The following is an 18621-nucleotide window of genomic DNA, read 5'->3' as shown; positions in this document are numbered from 1 at the left end:
TTCTTAGCCCGTTTGTGTTGCTGGTGATGATAAGAGGGGGTTGCTGCTGGGGGTACCGGAGGATGGGCTGTAGGTGCTTGTTGCATCTTTTCCTTCCTGGATGGTGGGACTGGGACTAGCCTGTCCCTGTGTCAGCTCACAGCACAGCAGAGGCTTTGCAGGGTAGGGGACCGCTCGCCAGCAGAGCTCCTGGAGGGATGGGGAGGCTGCAGCTGCACCGTGGCTCTCATGTTTGGACCAGTGGCTGTCCCTGTACCAGTGCAGACATCCCCAGTGGTCCCAGAGCCGAGCTGTGTCTCATCTCCTTTGCAAGTCCTGTAAGCTCAGGCAGCTCCTGGGGAGGAGGCACATCCTGCTTTTAGCTGCTCGCATGTTTGTTACCACACACGAAGTGCAGCTCCTCTGAGGCCACCTCTGTTCCGGAGTGATCCCACCTAGGAGAGCCGCAGCCCTTCCCAATGGGGACACCCCATTGTGTCCCATCTGCGCCACTTACCCTGTACCCAGTCTCCCTAAAAATCCCTGGTGCCATTTCCCTGCACCGTCTGCTTTCCAAATTCCTTCTGCGTCTCGGGATGCAGCCGCAACCACCCGGCGCCAAGTCAGCGCGACACAGCCCATCACTGTCTCATTTAAGAGAAGGGCTCAGCCTTTGTCCCCTGGCAAAACTGTCCCCACCGCAGCCAGCTCAGGGATGGAGAAGCCACCTCGAGCTCGGTGTGACTCACAGCACATGATCCAGCGTTGGCAGCACGTCCTTCCCCTGCTACAGCAGCGTGCCGGCAGCACGCCGGGCTGACAGATGGCCACTGCAAGAAGGAGCTGGGATTCGTGTCCCTGCAGGGAAGCAGGTTGTCATTTGAGTGGAGCACAGGCTGTGCTATGAACAGGAGGCAGAGCAGCAGCGGAACAGCTCCTTTTTGTCCTCAAGCCAAGGCAGGAGGGACAAGTTTCAGCAAGGAAGGGGATGTCCAGCATAGTTCTGCAGGCTGGGATGGGATGCTGCGGTCCCAAGCCTGGCTCTGCAGGCACCAGACAGGAACCTGGGGCACTCCACTTGCCTCTTTTGATGGCTTATAGATCAAAGTGGTGCTTGGTGGCACCAAAGCAGCCTCCAGGGTGACAGCGCAGCAGCTTCCAGGGGTGGGAGTTGTTTTTCTCCGAGGCAGGCTGGGCTGGGCTGGCTTGCAGCATCTCTTCTCTCTCCAATTCGCAGAGCCAGGGTGATTTAGTTGGAAGGAAACTGGTGTGGGATGCAAACACGTAGTTTTCCCTTTGCTCCCATCTCTTACCAAGTGTCTTCCGGTCTGTGCCCAGGTCCTGGGGGCCCGGCACCTTCCCAAGAACGGGAGGGGAATCGTTTGTCCCTTTGTGGAGGTGGAGGTGTCCGGGGCCGAGTACGACAACGCCAAGCAGAAAACGGAGATCGTGGGTGAGTGAAGGGCTGGGAGAGGGACCCACCGCCCCTCCTGACTGTGGTGTGAGCCTGTCGCTTGTGTCAGCGCTGGTGCACAGGGACGTGGGGCTGGGCTGGGGTCCCACTGACTCTGGTGTCCTGTGGTAGCGGACAATGGCCTGAACCCGCTCTGGACCCCGAAGCAGTTCCACTTCCAGGTCAGCAACCCCGACTTTGCCTTCCTGCGCTTCGTGGTGTACGAGGAGGACATGTTCAGCGACGAGAACTTCCTGGCTCAGGCCACCTTCCTGGTGAAAGGCTTGAAGACAGGTACAGCCCCCAGGGAGGCGGGGAGGGCTGGCCTGGTGGCCGCACGCTGGTCGCAGCCTTAGCCAGGGAGGTGCTGAGTGCCGTGCAAGGATGCTGTCAGGCTCAGTTCTTCCCATCCCCATGGCAGGTCAGAGCCCCAAGGAAGGCAGAAGCCGTTTGTTAATGGCCACTGGGGCTGACTGCCACTTGAGGGGAGGTGGGTGGGAGAAGGGGTGCTGGAGACCCCCTTGAGTTCTGTGCTGGGGACAGATGTGTCCCTGCCAGTGATGCTGGGGCTGTGTCTGCTGTAGGCTTCCGAGCTGTACCCCTGAAGAACAACTACAGCGAGAACCTGGAGCTGGCGTCCCTGCTTGTTAAGATAGACATCTTCCCTAGCAAGGTAAGGCTGGGGTGTGCTGGCCCATTCCAAAGGGAACTGCAGGAGCTTATGTTCTGTTGGGCATCTTCAAGTATCAGCTGAAAGCGAAATGACAGCTTGCACCTCTGACCGTTCCTGGATGGGTCCTGTGCACTTTGTCCAGCAGCCTGGAGCTCAGCGATCTTCCCAGTGCCTCTCTTGGTGGGAAATGCTTTGGACTGAGCCCTGGCTTTCCAGTCCTTTGGTAAAATTCACCCACCTTAGCAAACTGCAGCTCAAGGAAAGTCTTGATTGACCTCCTCAGTGGAGGCTGCTCTCTGGAAGGTGTCCTTGCCCATGGCAGGGGTTGTGACTGGATGAGCTTTAATGTCTCTTCCAACACAAACCATTCCATAACTCCGTGATTCTATGCAGGAGAAGGTGATGGAGCTGCAGGGCTCAGCAGGGCTCTTGGATGCAGCACTGAGCTGCCAAGGCTGCTCTGGAGCGATGCATGGAGCACTGGTGGGATGGCAAGCTCTGGACTTGCCCCCTGCAGCGAGCTGGGGTGCTTCAGGCAGGGTCCTGTCTGGGCTGCGATTGACTTGCCTGGAGACCCCTTCAGCAGAAGGGAAGGGGTAGATGTGCTCATTCCCAGTCCCTGCTGCGCTCCGGGGAGGTTACAGCTCAGGACCATGAGTGCGGCTGGCCCGGGGCCGTCTGTGTTGGCATAATGTCACAGCTCCTTCAGAGAGGGATGTTTTTCATTGCTGGTTGTTAAAGCCATTGCAACCCCTGAGACCCCATGAGCCCAGCACTGCCCTGACGAGCAGACACACACTTTGAGCTCTCAAGCCCTTTACTCCTGCTGTTGTTTTCCCGATCCAAGCAGGAGAACGGTGAGATAAACCTCTTCAGTGGGGCAGCCCTGCGGGACCGTGTCGGGGATGCTGCCACTCAGCTGCTGCTGGGCAGAGGCAGAGAGGGCTCCTTCGAGGCACGGTACCAGCAGCCCTTTGAGGAGTTCCGCGTGTCACCGGAGCAGCTGGCTGACCACTTCGAGAGCCGGGAGCGCAGGTAGGGCAGTGACCACCATGACACATCCCACCCCAGCGTGGTCTCCTTGGTGGAGGCAGATAAATGCAGCCTCCTCGCAGTAACCCAGAGCAGAGCTGCAGCCTTTTTGCTGCATGGAAACCCTATATTCCAGCATGGAAGTTGTGCCATTCCTTTGGGGAGCTGCTGCTTTGGGGTCTGTGGGGATAGGGTGGGACAAGGAGCTGCCACCCCGCAGCTGGTGGCACTTTGTGCCAGCATGGGGATGCGCTGAGCCAGCCGTGGGGCACAGCTTTGGCCACCGGAACATTGCCCTGGATCGTGCCATGGGCAGCCTGAGCCGTGTCCCCTCTCTGTGACCCCAGCAGGGTGCTGCGGAGGACCCGGATCAACGGGGACAACCGGCTGTAGCCCATCGCGGCGGTGGGAGCACCTCCAGTGCCGGTGGATCTCCCGGCACACTGTGAACTGGTTTCTATGGAAACGGCACTGCTATGGCCTACTTTCAGGCAGCTTCTCCAGTTTCTCTGCTGAAGTGTTCAAGTGGAGAACTAAAAAAAACATATATTGGGAAAAAACCCCAAACCAACCCCAAATCCCTCCCGTCACCACCAAGCCCTTAACGAAGCACATGGGTGCGCGCCTCCCGCCAGCCGCCGAGGGGAGAGACACAACTGTCTGATGGCAAAGAACAAGACCTGAACTCCCTCAGCCAGCCCCTGCTCTGCCCGGATTCCAGGTGATCCCACTCGTGTGCAGCTCCTGGGGCCCTTTGGCACTTGTCCTTTGCTGTGCCATTCCCAGCGCGCTGGGCAAGGGGGCACACGAGCGACCAAGGCAGCACCTATCTCTGTCCTGGTGGCATCGCATCTACCTACGTGTATAGCCATTGCCGATGGGCCAGTAGTGAAACTCACATTTACAAGGCCTCTCTAGCTTTGAATGACAATAAAAGTGTCAGTATTATGTGTGTGGTGTCTGGTGCATGGCCCCACTGCAGCCCTGGCTGGGTGTGCAGCCATGCCGGGGGGCTGCACTGCTCCATCCTTCCTCCTGGCTTTAGGGAGGTTGTAGCTACTGGTGGGGAGAAATAACCAGGAGCAGCCCTAGGTTTAATGTGGTTATGTGCTACAGCTGACCCTGCTTTGCTGAACGGGAATGGGGACAAGCGGCTACTCCAGGCTGCAGAAGGGTGAGTAGGACAGAGGTAGCCAGGCTCTGGCACGGAGCCGGGTCACCCACTGCTGGCCTCACCCTGGGGGTAAGTTGTGCTTTTAAACCAAAAGGAAGGTTGTGTGATGGAGCATTCCCCACTTGGGGCACGGCTCAGCCACCCCCACGGCCGGGGCAGCTCCCACTGTTGGCACCAGGGGATCACCGTGGGCTTCCCCGAAGTGAGCACAATCACCAGTCGAGTCACGGTCGTCTTTTCCGCTCTTTATTTAGGAACAACCAAAAATGTCTGGTTTCATTTCAACAAACTGTACAAGCAAGCTCTTCCCCTCGCCCACCCTCACATCCACATATACAAAAGGAAGGGAAACTTGCCGTTCACTTCTCAGAAGTGGCATTGTTGCTACAGGGAGTTCTTGCCCTCAGAATAAGAGCAGGTAAAGTTCCATAGCAGGTACAAGCTACCCTAGCCCTAGTAATAGCTACAGCCCACAATCACAGGCAGCTTCACTTTTTGTTTTTCCTCTTTAAAACCTTTACCAAAAGTAAAAACTAGCTCCTGCCTCACACGATTGCCAAGGTGACCATCTAAAACCGTGGTCTTAAGAAAAACACAATAAGAACCCCACTGGAACCCCCCACACCTCCCCGGTACAAAGACCCAGCAGAGCCCTTGCTCTGCTCCCTAGCTGCACGGCCACCCTTATGAAAGGTCCCGTTGCAGCTACAATTACATTTTCCTTTGGATAAATCCAAGCAAAAATTCCAGGTCATTCAGCACCAGCATGATTTCTAAATAACAATAATTAAAAATAAAAAACAAAACGAACAAAAAAGAGACCCCATTCGGCTGACTTTGTGGTCTGCTGAGAAACAAAGTGATCAACACGCTGTTCCCAAAGGCTCTCTTTTAGTGCAATGTTAGTATGTGCAAGGGGAATCACAGCCACGTACCCATAACATCACCACGAGCCAGATGGGGCAGAGAGAAAGTGCAATTTTAGCAAGAAGTTTTCTATGCCATGGATTCCTAGCCCAATCTTCACTACCACCAATAAGCAAGACTCCTAACACCTCCCTCCATCACTATAGGGGAAAAGTGGCTTGAATTGTGCCATCACAATATGGCCAATGTTAGCCAACAGAGCACTCCTCACTGGAACAGGCAGGAACAAGGAAACAACCACAACACAAATCACGGCTTCGCTACAGAGCTCCCTTGCTCTGCTTAAAGTTGTGTGATGCCAACCCAGCATTCATGGCAGGGACCACTGCCAGGAAAATATACAGCAGAAAGTAACCTCGCCAAGAGAAAAGGTACAGCTTGCAAGTGTCTCATCCCTACACCTCCCTTTGTAGCGCTGCCTCATCTTACCCTGCTGGTTTGTGATCAACTGAGGAATGACAAGAGAGGCTCCTGCTGTGAGCTGAAGCACACCAGGCCACTGGCTGATTGGAAAACAGCAAAGCCAAAACTATCTGAGCAACAGGAGAGAGAAGTTTACAAGCATTTCAAATGCTATCAACTTGACAGGAAGGTACAGCATCATGTTGACTTGGTAACTGGTGCCTAAGTGCTGAAAACCATCTTTCTCTTCTGATCCCCAGTGACCACACATCACCTTCCCATCAGGTTGCCTCTGTAGTGTCTCTAAGAGAGGGGCTGCAGGGAAGTCAGAATACAACACTTCTACCTGTGACCAAAACCTGTTATTTTTTCTAAACCCTAAAATACCGTAAACGGAAACCCAGCCTTCCCCATCCTCCTCTTCCTCCTGGACAGACAGGGGACACCTAGCAAACACTAACCAAGCAGCTCCAGCTCCTGCACCGGCATCGCCCAGACAGGTTAAGGCTCTGTGACTCTCATCAGAGCTGCCAGCAGCAACTGCTTCTGCCAGTGGTTTCTGGTGGTGACCAGGGAAGAGACACGCAGCCACACCAGTACCTGCAGCTGGAGCTCTGTGGGTCATGCACGCAAGCAGCCCTTGTGCTGCAGGCCCAATGTTCCTCGGACAAGTGGGAAGAGGAGCCTGTAAATTATGGGTTGTTTAGCGTTCTGCTAAAGAAAATAAGAAAAAAGTGGTTTCCCGGATGGTGAAAAACAAGGTACCCAATGAACCAGCCACTTCTAGAATCCCACAGCAGGGCCTGCTGACATGAACACATACAGTAGCTGTTGTTTCCATCAGGAGAACCAGCAGCTCTTTACATGAGTGGGCCAGGTATGGCACAGATCAGGGGTAGGGTCATTAAGCAATTGGATTGTGCCCTTAATCTAAACAGCCTCAGAGACACAAGTAACAAGATTCACACGGATTAAAAACGATGGTTACTCCTCTTGCTGCCACACACAGAGAATGGAGCTAAAGAATTTCATTTCCCTCTCTTACTGATGCTGGCTACATGATCTCTATCTTACACCCCTCCTTTCAAATCAAGAGAGTCATCTTTGATTAGATGATGCTAAATATTCACACACTGTGTAGAATCCTGGTGACGCTTCCTCTTGCCACCAGAAGAGCTGCTGCTGGGGCTCTCAAGCCACCTCTCGTTTCTTCCTTTCAGTTTCAGATGCAAACACATTTCTAATGTCCTGCACCAAAACTTAAGCCTGGTTTTGGCGATGACACCTGCCTCTCCTCAGCTTCAGACAGGGAAGCAGGGACACAGAGCTAACCCCTCAGGTTCTGCTTTCACGGGGGTTTCGAGTCAACTCAGCAAATGCAGATAACGAGGAATGCAGGGGTTAGAACGGGAACTCGACTGCTTTCTGATTTTCCTGTCTCTAAAGCTCCCCCTCCCCTCGCGCTGGGCCCTGCCAGCCCCGCTGCAGCCGAGGGGAGTCTGCATGGAACCACTTTTTACAATTCCTCCAACCCAAAAGAAAGAAAACTCCTGCTGTGCTTCTATGAATGCGCGGAGACAAAGCCCAAACCCCTCAACTGCTTCCAGCCCTCAAGGCTGGTTTTGCTGCATACACCGGGAAACTCTCCCTCCAGCTCACAAGACTTCTCTTTTCAATTTGTCTGGAAAACTGGCCAAATACAACCCAAGTGCAAAAACTTTCAGCTAAGTACATGGAAAAATGGCTTGAAGGGATCAGTTCATACCATAGTCCTTAAGCATTTCTGTAGATGGAGCGGGGATCACTCTTCCAATTAGCCATAGGCCTTTAAGTGTACACCCAAAATCCCACAGAAAATCACCTTGAATGGGCAAACTACACTTCCAACGTATTTATATAGCGAGTAGTTAGTAAAAGTGTACATTTTAAATGTACATTTTAATGCAATAAAGAATCAATGGCGTATCTGAACTGTATATATGTGTACTTAAATAAACCTGCATGTACATAGACACTAGAGAGTAAATTGACCTACCTGTATTTGTTCTCTGAAGGTAGCACCATACACACACATACTCTCGGCACACACGACTCCCAGATATGCTGCCTCTGGCTCCAGGAGCACCCAGATTCTCCTGCCACCACTGACATTATGGGGTGTGCACAGTTGCACCCATGAGGGTGAAGCCCTTGGGGCTCTGGCTGCCCCTGCTCTCCCAGAGGATGCTGCCCACCTGAGCCAACAGAGGCCGAGGTGGGACTGCTGCTGGTTCTGCCTCCAAGCACAGCATGACAGCAGCAGTGCTTCTGGAGAGGTGCAGGGAGCATGGTGTCATTGCAGGGTGCTCCGGGTCCACCCCAGCCCTGCTTGCAGTGACTGCTAAGGGATGGTGGCAGTGCAGGTAGGTGCCTGCATCCCAGCGCATCTTCTTAGGGTGCAGGGCAATTCCATCCACAGCAGATGCTCATGCCTGGCAACAGGGGTGACACTGTGTGCTAGGGCAGCTACGTGAGCTCAGGAGCAGGCACCTACCATGGAAGCACGCACCACCGGGCCAGGGGAATACCTGTCTCTTACAAGGCACTGAACAGATAGAACCCTAGCAGTTGAACAAGGCAGCCTCTTAAAGAGGGGATGGAGAAAGGACTGGAAAAGCAAAGCAATTAAAGGTAGAAATCAGACACCAGTGTTGGAAGGGGCTCTGAAAGAGCTTTTTTTGGGTTTAAACCAGAGGTTTTGTAAATCTCTGGATCCAATCCTTTGGGGCTTGCTACCCACCCTTCTAATAAATATCTTTTACCACCAACAATAAAGTCTCCCACATGAAACAGCTTTCACTAACTAAAAACCTTCTACTGAAAAAGTTTGGCTGAGTTAGCCTGACAAAAATAAGGAGCTCTGACTCCTCTCCATAAATACATCAGCGGACAGACACCAAAACCTATTTAAGTTAAAGGACAATGTTGGCTCCAAAACAAACCAGGAACGAACCAGCCACGAATTAATTCAAACTAGAAATTTAAATAAAGATTCTAACCACTCAAAGGCAGCGAATTTCTGGAATAGCCTTTCCAAGAGCAAAAGTGAAGGCAAGACATGGAACCAATTTTCAGCTGGGATTTGATTAGTTTGTGACAGAATGGTCTGACACAGCATTTGGCTGGAATATCCAGCTCGAGAGTTTCCCTTCTAGACCTTGTCTTCTGTTAGAAAAGAATATTGAGATCTTCAAGGAGCTGCGTCACACAGCAAGCACCCAGGACAAGATGGGCTCATTAAAACTGTGCAGGTAGAGGGGAGCAGAAGGGTTAACTGGGCAATTTCCTTTGCTGTTTCACTAGAACTACTGCAGAAGAAATGGGGGAAATAAAACGGGGAAGGATAGGGAAGCCTGGAGCAAACACTTGAAGTTCCCAGTGCTGCTGCAGGAGGATCTATCATGTAGGGCTGCAAAAGGGAAGCTTCCTGACTGCAGCAGAGCTGCTGCTGATCCCTTGGAGACACCAATCCTTGAACCTCTCACAGCAACGCTGCGTATTCTCTGCGTTTGCTCTCTGAAGAACAGCTTGTTCTCTCTGAACAATGAAAAGATTCCAGGTCAGGATGGAAAAATTATGATGTGCTAATTCTCAGTGATTAAAGGGAGACTTGGAGATTGAACAGCCTGCTACAGGCAGTCTCCAGGAGTGCAGGGGAAAGTATTCTAGCTGGAAAGGGAGAACTGACACCAAACTCCATCTCCTAGGATGCTTCTGTCTGGGAAGCTGGTACTTACTGGAGAGTATGCAATGCTAAATCTAACCTCAGCCGTAGGGATGAAAATCTCACTCAGCTCCCACTGGGCTTCAATGCACAACTGGCAGTTTTCTTTTTAGATCCCTTTCCTAACACACACACACACACACACGCTTGTGTGCCCACGAAGTGCTTCATTGCCAGGGCTTAAGGACCAGAAAGGATGGAGAGGATATATGCAGCCATGCCAACCTTTAGAGAACAAACACCTTAACAGACAGATGAAAAAACCCAAGAAAAAAGAAAGAAATACTGTGCCATGATAGTCCGCATCTAAGCGATGACCTTGTTTACACAACGTCTGAGATTTGTTATGCTTGTATAGGCAGCTGTAGGCATCGGTATATGAGTATGAAATCTGAAAGTCTGTCCACTGGAAAGCAGCAAGAGCATCATCCTATTTCCTGGGTGCAGGCTGAGCCCCCGCCAGCTCTCAGCCATCTCCTGGGCTGGGCCACAAGAGCTCTGCACCAAGTTTTTGCCCGCGTGCTCTCTCATGCGCTGTGCTCAAAGGTCTCATTTATGGCAGTGCTTTACCACCACATCCTGCTCCTGAGGTCTGCGTCAGCCCGGCCCATGGGTTTCTTCAATACCAAACGTTTCTTCTCAAGGGTAATAGCGGATCCTCCGGGGCTGGTGGTTTGAGTTCAGTCTGTCTCTGCAAAAGAACAGAGGGGTCAGAGATGCTGCAAGATGCAGAGGAGCCTGCGGGGTGGGCAGGAAGGGGTGCAAGAGTGCCTCGGGATGAGCAAAACTGGGAGCCTTGACGGAGTCAGCTGCAGAGAAAGGCTAGCCCCATTCAGAGGGGCCAGGAAACCCAAAATCCTCATGGGAGCAGGGCTGGGCTGAGGGATGCAGCCTGCAGCAGTCTGAAGCCGTGCACCCTCGCTGAGCACCTCCTGCTTCTGTGCCACAGGGGGTGGCGGTGACCAGCTCGCACTGGGTTGCACAAAGCCATGCTGAGGGGTGCTAGCAGGGGCATCTCCCTGCCATGGGCACAAAACCTGACCCAAGCCACTCCTGCTGCAAAGCACATGGGGCAACACACATCCAGGCCTCTCAGCTGCAAGAAGGGCAGGGCCCCATTCAAACCCACGCTCCGTCTCCTCCAAATGAGACGGGGGAGGGAAGTAATGAATTTTAGTTGATTTTTGTAATGATTATCATTGTTTTTTAAGGCCTGCAGCCACGGCAGAGGTGTGTGGGAAGCTCCAAAGCAAGGCAGTGGGGCTGGAGGAGATCCCAGCTGCCCAGCAGGACAGCAAGGGGCTGCGTGCATGGAGCAGGCGCGAGGCTGCAGAGCCCGCAGCGGGACAGGGCGAGCACTCAGCCATCCCCATATGGTGGGAACCCTGCCAGGGAGGAAACAGCCCCCAGCTGCAGTCTGCAGAGCCCATGGAGGGCTTGGAATCCACCTCTCCTCACACACACGCATGCTTTCAGAAGTGAGTCCTGGAGGAGGGGTAGGGCCAGCAGCAGCACACACCAGCCTCCATCTCCTCTCCCTCCTTGCGGCCTCCATCTCCATCACTGAGCGATGCCCCGCGGCAAACAAGGATGCTCACATCTGGAGAGCTGGCAGTGGGAAAGGGAAGGGAGGAGGCTCTTGCGGCGCAGGCAGGGGTCACGGCTGCTGCCTGAGGCCAAGGGGAGGGTGGCAATGGACACGGCAGCCAGGCCCCTTCCTTCCCAAATACCAATCCCCTCCATAAATAAACCCAAGAGCCACCTTCCCCGGGGCAGGTAGAGACCAGACACTCCTGCTGGTTTTACTTTGGCTTACAGTAAAGCAGGACCTGGCTTCTGAGTGGAGCCAGCATCCAGCAGCCAAGGCAGGCAGCAGCTCTCGGGGCAGCTCACTGGACGCTCCTCACACTCCTTCCCTCACCCCCTCTTTCCCAGAGGGAATTCCTCCCGTTTCCCCAGTTAAACCCCAAACAGCGGGCACTAAACCCTGCCCTAAAGCCTCAGTTCCCCAACAGAGAACACCCGCAGCCCCACGTGCGCCCACCCAACCTCTCACCGAGCCGCGTGGCGGGCGGGGGTCCCGGGGCATCGGGGGTCCCGGCGCTGCCCTCACGGCCGCCTGGCTCCCAGCACCCACTGCTCTCGGGCACGTCAGGGCCGGCATCGCTCGGCGCTTTCCGGCTGCCCTTGCCGGCCGCGGGCTCCTCGGCGCCGGCCGCCCTGCCCTCCTCCTCCGCCTTCACCGCGAACCACAGCCGGAGCTGCTGCGCGCCGAGCTGGGCGCGCTCGGCCAGGCCGGCCACGTCCTCCTCCCGCAGCGCCTTGTGCTGCTCGTAGTACTCCTGCAGCACGTCGCGGGCGGCGGGGCTGAGCTCCGCCATGCCCGGCGGGAACACCCCGCGCCGGTAGTTCTCGTACCACTTGAGCTGCCCGTTCTTGTAGCCGTAGCGGCTGTCCCCGAACCAGCGAATGACCTCCGCGCGCGGCAGGCCCGTCTGCGACACGATGGCGTCGTACTCCTGGTTGGTGGGCCGCTGAGTCTGCACGAACATCTGCTTCAGGAGGTGCCGCTGCTGCGCCGTCTTCTTGAAGTTGAGTTTGGGTTTGGGAGGGCTGGCAGCCCGGCCGCCCCCGACATCCGCCTTCTCGGTGCTGCCGGCCCCCACGAGCTCGGCTTTGCCGTTGGCCTCGGTCACGCGCAGGTTCTTCAGGTTGATCTTGATGGGGCTCACTTTCCGCTCCACTGAGCTGTTGCCGGAGGCATCGACGGAGCCGTTCTCCCCCGCAGCCTGCAGCTCATCCGAGGAGTCTTCCCCTTCCCCGCCACTGTTTTCCGCCTCCTCCTCCTCCTGCTGCGCCGCCTCCTCCACCTTCTTGTTCTCCTCTGCCACCTTCTTCTTCCTCCTCTCTGAGAACCAGCTGTCGATCTCCCTCCGCGTCATCTTTGTCTCCCCCCGGAGCCGGTTCACCTCCTCCTCGGCAGGGAGCGGGTTCTGGGCAAAGCTGCTCTCCAGGGCCTTCAGCTGCTCCGGCGCCCGCTCCTTGTACTTGGTGGGTGTGAAGTCGGGCGCCTGGTGCCAGGCCTGCCGCCGCGGTGGCTGCTGAGGGGCGGCCGCGGGGCCCAGCTCGGCTCCCCTGGGCACGTCGAAGGGAGCCTCGGGCAGGGCATCCAGCGCGCTGTCCCCGGGGCAGCCGCCGCGGCCGCCCCTCACGTTCCTGTAGTGGTACCTCCTGTCGCTGAACCACTTCCGAATCTCCTTGGTGGACAGCCCCGTGAGCTTCGCCAGCCGCTCCACCTCAGCCTGCCCCGGGAACTGGTTCCGGCAGAAGCTGCCCTTCAGGGCCGAGAGCTGCTCGTGGGACTTCTTGTTTTTGAACACGTTTGGGTCCAGGAAGCTCTGCGAGGAGATGGCTGGGCAGGCGGTGAGCAGCGACTGCGCGCTGTTGACCACCTTCACCCCCGACGTGCTGCTGGAGCTCACGGTGCTGTGCTGCGCCGCCGCCGGCGGCTTGGGCACAGAACTCACCGCCAAGGTGAAGGAGGAGCTGGTGCCCTTCAAGCCGTTCGCCATGATGGGCTGTGTGACCAGCAGGCCCCCCGTCCCCTCCGGCTGCCCCACCACGTGGCCCGGTAGAGTCGCCTGAATGAGATGGGGGACGCTGCCGGGGTTCGCAACCAGCGGCGTGTTCAGAACGGTGATGGTGGGCTGCGGCACGGACTGAATAACGGTGTTGAACATCTTCTTCCTGGCATCTTCGATCTCCTCCGGGGACCAGCTGATGCCCTGCTTCAACCGCTGGGCAGTGAACCAGATCTTCAGCTGCTCTTCCGGGTACTTGGTCACCACGGTCAGGTAGCAGAGCTCGGCTTTGGTGGGGTAGGGGAACTTGTGGAAAGAGTTTTTCAGGAAGCTGTTGGAGTCCATGGCGGCGTTGTACGTCGGAATGCTGCTCAGGGGAATCATCACCTTGGGAAGGGACTTGGACGTAGGTAGCTGCTGATGCAATGGGGGCTGCTGCTGCAGGGACACAAGCTGTGCAACACCCGCCTGCAGAACAGGCACGTTTCCTATGATGGAGCCATTCACTACATGAGATGATTTTGCTGAGCTTGCAGTGGGCTGGCTGACCGGCACGGACCCGTTGGGGAACGAATGCTCCCCGTCTTTCACCTCTGCCTCGCTGCCCAGCTGACTCGGCACATTCTCCTTCAAGGTGTGGATTTTTTTGGCCTCGGGTTTACCTTTCATTATTTTCATGATGGGGGTTTTGGTAATGATGATTTCCGCCTGGCCATCCACCCCTTCCTCAGGGACGTCTCCTGGGACCTCATGGCCGCTGGCGGCCTCACCGAGACTTTGCTCCACGGTCGTCCGGTTGTCCTGCTTAGCCACCCTCCAGACAAAGCTCGTTTCCCCGGCATGAGACTCCGAGTTGTGGTGGGAGAGCCCCTCATGGCTGTTCGCAAGGAAGCTGCACGCGACGCAGGCGAACGCAGGGTCTTTGCTGAAGTCTGGGTGCTCAGAGTCCAAGTGCCCAAAGAAGTGCTGAACGTCTTGAGATCCAAAGTCACAAGACTTGCAGATGTAAGTGTCACTATCAGCAATGCCCCGGTGCCCGTTAGACAGAGCTCCGTTATTAGTGCTGCTGGCACCAGCATCACCAGCTGCTGGCCCTTCTGCAGGAGCATCCTGTTGCGTTCCTTCACGATCATCTTCTACAGCATCCAGTTCAGTCTCCTGAAGCACCAGTGTTTTCACTGGTATCATGCAGGGAGTTGTGGATTTCCTTTTGCTAGCCATCACTACAGTCGATCCAGATGATTAGTTTCCTTTCATGCACATGAAATTCAGATTGAAAAAGTGCTACTGCAAGTGCTCTGTGGTCCAGATTTCAGCAAACTCATGATGTCCCAAGGAGCTGATGTCAGATGTCGACAAATGTTCATATTTGCCACTGAACCTGAGGACAAGAAGAGGAAGGAGGGGTTAGTTCCTTGCCATTAGACAAAGCACAACTGTCCTGGTATGTAACTGTTTCACTCCATAAATCACTTTCAGCCTCTTTTGATAGGAAAGTTTAACTTGACCTTGGATTTACTGTATTTTCACACGTGCAACCTGTGAATGAGCTCTTTAGAAACCAACACATAAACACGTCTCTTCTACAGCCTGCACCAAATTCCCATCTGAGGAGGAAACCCACCATAATCTCTCCCCACCCTGCCCGGCCCGGCCCCATCCTCGGTGTTCCCTGGGGCACAGCAGTGCCAGGCAGGGTCACCCTGGGAATGGCGCCTGCTTTCCACCAGGAAAACCTGGTGAAAACTCAACACATTCCCCTCAGAACATCTCAATTTCTTCACAATTGGACTTTTCCAACCATCCCATCAGGAAGCTTCTCCCCAGCTCAAAGCACCGTGTCCGCACCAAGGGCCTCTGCCTGTAGAGACACCAGGAGCCATGCTGCAGGGAGCCAGGGCCATCTACTTCTGCCCTCCCCACTAAGCAAAGCCTGAAGAGCATTTGGGAGCTTCCTTGCCCATCCGTGCCCACTTCGCCACTGTTTTAAGAGCAGCTGCTGGGTCTTCACCTGGAGCTGCAAGAGGAACGGCCCCAGCACTCCAGGGCAGCATCACACACGTGTGTTCCAGCCTTCCCCTCCCACCACCTCTGCAGCTCTTGGCATCCAGTGCACTGGGGGTACCTCCTAAGCAAGTGCCATTTCTCTGTGACACAAGCCCATGCTGCTGGGCTGGGGGTGACCAGAGACCTCACATTAGAAAAACAGAGGAAAACAAGGAGGAAAAAAGGAAGAATTCTTTTCCTTTTTTTTCCTGAAGCTAACATGGTTCTCAAACTGCTCCAGCCTTCGGAAGGCCAGGCCTGGCTGGAGCATTAGCCACAACTTTATCTGTGGCCTGATGCAGCTTCGCCATGTGCACAGAGTGCTCCGTGCCCCAGGTCACAACACAAGGGCGGTGAAGCTGGAGTCACTGCTCTGGTGACAGGGCAGGCAGCAGCATCTCTGCCTTAACCCCTGTGTCAATGCCAACCTCCTGTGCACCAACTCTGCTCTTCTCTCCTTTAAACACAGGGGTAAAATGGTATTTTCCCAGGTTGCAGTGTCACTTGGAAGCGTATGGACACAGTGACTCACATTACAGAGCCTCTGTGCCAGACTTTCCTGGGATTTACAGTAACAGCAATGGAGCTTCATAAAAGCACTCATAAAAACTTGAACTTACAAAAACCCCCAAGGCCAACTCCCCTCCTCCCAGCTGACTCAGAGGTAACTCCTATCAGTTACAGCACTTGTGCACCAGCAGCCTTCTCATCTCAGATATCCTGAGCTGATCTCATGCTCCCAGAAATGCAGATGGGGCAAATGACTTGCTTATGCAATACCTCCTCTGCTTATCTGTGCCCATAGCTTTAGCAGCGGAGGAATGCAAGGTCCTGATGCAAAAACATCACATGCAGGAAGTACAATTGGACCTCCCTAATTTCATTAGAATTTGGTTTTTAATTGTTCTGGAAGCTGACATCACTTTTTCCAGCGGGCAGAGCCTGGATGGTCAACTCCGGCCTCAGCAGCTCTCAGGCACCATTTAAAAGACTGATGGGAAAACGTGCACTTCCCGTTAATCCCAGTGCTGTGAATAGTGTTAGTCATCCCTGAACTTGGCACCAGAGCAGCCTGTTTGCTATGCTACAGCGTCAGGAAAGGCTACAAATTACAACTTTAATAAAAAATGGGAAGTTAAAAAGGTATTAAAGCCGGGAGCTGGATTTAGTGTGAATCTCAAGACCTGCTTTATGCCACCTTTCCATGATTAGTCTTTCCCTCTGCAGAGAGCCAGAAAGTTATTCATTAGCATTAACACGTCGAATAGTTGGATGGCTCTGAATGGGCTTTGATATTCAGAGGGGACCAGCATCCATTTGACACCAATCCCAAGCTCCTCATTTTTGATGCTAAGTTAAATATTACACAACCTAGCAGGGTACAACGACCTTTCCAACTCGAGTCAATTAGGGAAAAAACCAGTAAGACCAGCCTGAAGGCTACAAAATCCAGCCTGAAAGGCTGAAAGGAATTTCGTGTCAGGGAAGCAACGGTAAAAGGGAATTCACATTGAATTTGATTGCGCAGCTCTAACACTGGGCTCTCTGCAAGCTTTTTTGTTCCCAGCAAGCTCCTGCTAGAGATCCAGCTCCAGAGTCTCCATTCCTGAGAAAGCTCGAGTCCCAGACGGATCTTACTGAGGGTTCTTGGAGTCGCCTGATATCACAAAGATGATTTTTATCTGTCAACAGAGTGAATTTGATACAGAGCAGAGACACACACAGACCCCCATTGTGCCACATGGAGACAGTGCCTCTCCGGGTCATGCCAGCACCATTATTGTGGGTAAATGTGAAGGGCCTGACCCACCTCCAGAGAACCTAAAAGCTGCATTTCATTTACCAGCACATTTGCATCAAGCTCTGAGCTCTCTCCAACATTTTGCCTTAAAAATGCAATCAAAGCTGCCCCAGCCCCCCTGCTGGGGCTCCAATATTAATGCCACCTGAGAGCACAGATTGCAGATTAAGCTGGAAGTGAATCACATTGCCAATTTAGTGGGGAAAAAAAGGAGAATTAACCAAGTATACTGCTTGTCCATTTCATTTCCATGGAACAGTTGCATAACCACATGTTTAGAGCATGTTTTATTCCCTACTTACCTTCTGGAATGCACTAATACTTTAATACACCACTAATATATAACAGAATGGATCATTCACTGATTCCTCCAGCATTAAAGTGAGGGTGGTTTAATGGACACGGTAAATTAATAGCAGAAAAACAAATCCATTAAAAAGCAGCCTTACACCAGAGCTCAGTGTAAACTGCTGCGAACGCCTCAGACCTGTATGAAGAACCTTACTCCCTAATATTTTATGATTAACAGGAGACCTGGCAGCCAGGAAGACAAAAGGATTGGACTTAAATTCATGGTTCCTGCTTAATTTACACTGTTAATCTGATAGTGAGGAAAGAGAGTAAACAGGTCTCATATCTAATGCACTAAAACAGCCCCTGGGGCTGATGCGTGTTTGCTCACACAACAGCGACACAACTGTGCACACCCTGAGGCAGGGACGAGCAGTCCAGGTAATGACTTGGGTTAGGTGGTGGTTCCCCATCCTCGATACGCAGCCGTGATCGGCTGTCTGCATGGCTCCTGACTCAAAGCTGTTAAACCAAGCACCATGATACAGATCTGCTCCCCGGGTAGGTGCAGTTTTACGCTGTCAGCACCACACTGTGGCTGCAGGGACAGCCAGGTTGGTGGGGACCCATCAGCTTCTCGAGGGTTGTGGCACAGAAGAGGCACAGCCCCAGCTGAGCTTCCTCCTGCACTGCCCAGGTCTGCACGCCTCTTCTCCATGTAGGAGGCCAGAGACCCAGCTCCAGCCTACAAACAAGCACAAGGAGCACTGTAAGATGTGCTACCCCCGTTGTAATAATGATAATAGAGGAGGAAGATGGAACTGGAAAATGGAATGTGTCCATGGTGGGTTTTGAATGCCTCCAGAGAGGAAAACTCCACACCCCCCCCGCAGCCTGTGCCAGGGCTCTGACACCCTCAGCATAAAGAAGTTCTTTCTCATGTTGAGATGACACTTGTTGTGTTGGCCATTGCTCCTTGTCCTGTTGCTGGGCACCACTGAAAAGAGTCTGGCACCATCCTCCTGGCACCTGCCTTTGAGATACTGATCTGCACTGATGAGATCCCATCTCAGTCTGCTTTTCTCTGGACTAGCCAGGACCAGCTCCTGCAATCCCTCCTCATCAGAGAGATGCCCCAGACCCCTGAGCATCCCTGTGGCCCTAACACAAGGCCAGCATTTCTGCTGGAGACAGCCCAGAACCTCCAACACTTCCATGAGCATTCCCCTCCTGCCATGCTCCTGTACCAACCCTCCTTCCTGTCCCCATGGTCCAGGTACACAGCACCAACCCCATGCAGAGCAGCTTCGCTTCCACTGAGGAGAACAATGCCCAAAGTGCTCAGAGCGAGCTCAGCAATGGCAGAAAATTCCCTTCTGCAGAGATTAACAAAGGGAGGTTTCGAAATCTGCGCTGCCGAGCCCGAACTTTCAGCTTTTTCCAGCTTGGCTGGATGCGACTGGTTTGGGTTTAAATGTTTCAGTGAATTAACGAGTGAG

At 53.9% G+C, this 18621-nt stretch overlaps 2 protein-coding genes across 8 annotated transcripts in view; one reads left to right on the top strand and one right to left on the bottom strand.

Annotated features, from left to right (window-relative positions):
* The window catches only part of PLCG1 (phospholipase C gamma 1), a 42392-nt gene extending 38307 nt beyond the window's left edge, over positions 1–4085 (top strand). For 2 of the 7 annotated variants that reach the window (XM_065691385.1, XM_065691383.1), the window contains exons 28-32: positions 1318–1432; positions 1565–1726; positions 2017–2105; positions 2956–3140; positions 3485–4085. In XM_065691385.1, coding sequence (XP_065547457.1) covers positions 1318–1432; positions 1565–1726; positions 2017–2105; positions 2956–3140; positions 3485–3530 — 597 coding nt within the window. In that variant the 3' untranslated portion in view covers positions 3531–4085. Of the gene's footprint in view, positions 1–1317; positions 1433–1564; positions 1727–2016; positions 2106–2952; positions 3141–3484 lie in introns of all 7 variants that reach the window. The other 5 variants (XM_065691386.1, XM_065691384.1, XM_065691382.1 and 2 more) reach the window with 3 other exon arrangements.
* Positions 4086–4535: 450 nt separating this feature from the next.
* ZHX3 (zinc fingers and homeoboxes 3) overlaps positions 4536–18621 on the bottom strand; it is a 47176-nt gene continuing 33090 nt past the window's right edge. Inside the window, exons 3-4 of the mRNA XM_065691469.1 lie at positions 11460–14365; positions 4536–10094 (exon numbers count right to left, since the gene is read on the bottom strand). Of these exons, the coding sequence (XP_065547541.1) occupies positions 10084–10094; positions 11460–14205 (2757 nt within the window). The 5' untranslated portion in view covers positions 14206–14365 and the 3' untranslated portion in view covers positions 4536–10083. The remainder of the gene's footprint in view (positions 10095–11459; positions 14366–18621) is intronic.

Source organism: Lathamus discolor, chromosome 11 (assembly GCF_037157495.1).
Source record: "Lathamus discolor isolate bLatDis1 chromosome 11, bLatDis1.hap1, whole genome shotgun sequence".
NCBI classification, from domain to species: domain Eukaryota; kingdom Metazoa; phylum Chordata; class Aves; order Psittaciformes; family Psittacidae; genus Lathamus; species Lathamus discolor.
The sequence above is the reverse complement of the archived record's forward strand: the minus strand, read 5'-3'. Positions and strand labels throughout refer to the sequence as shown.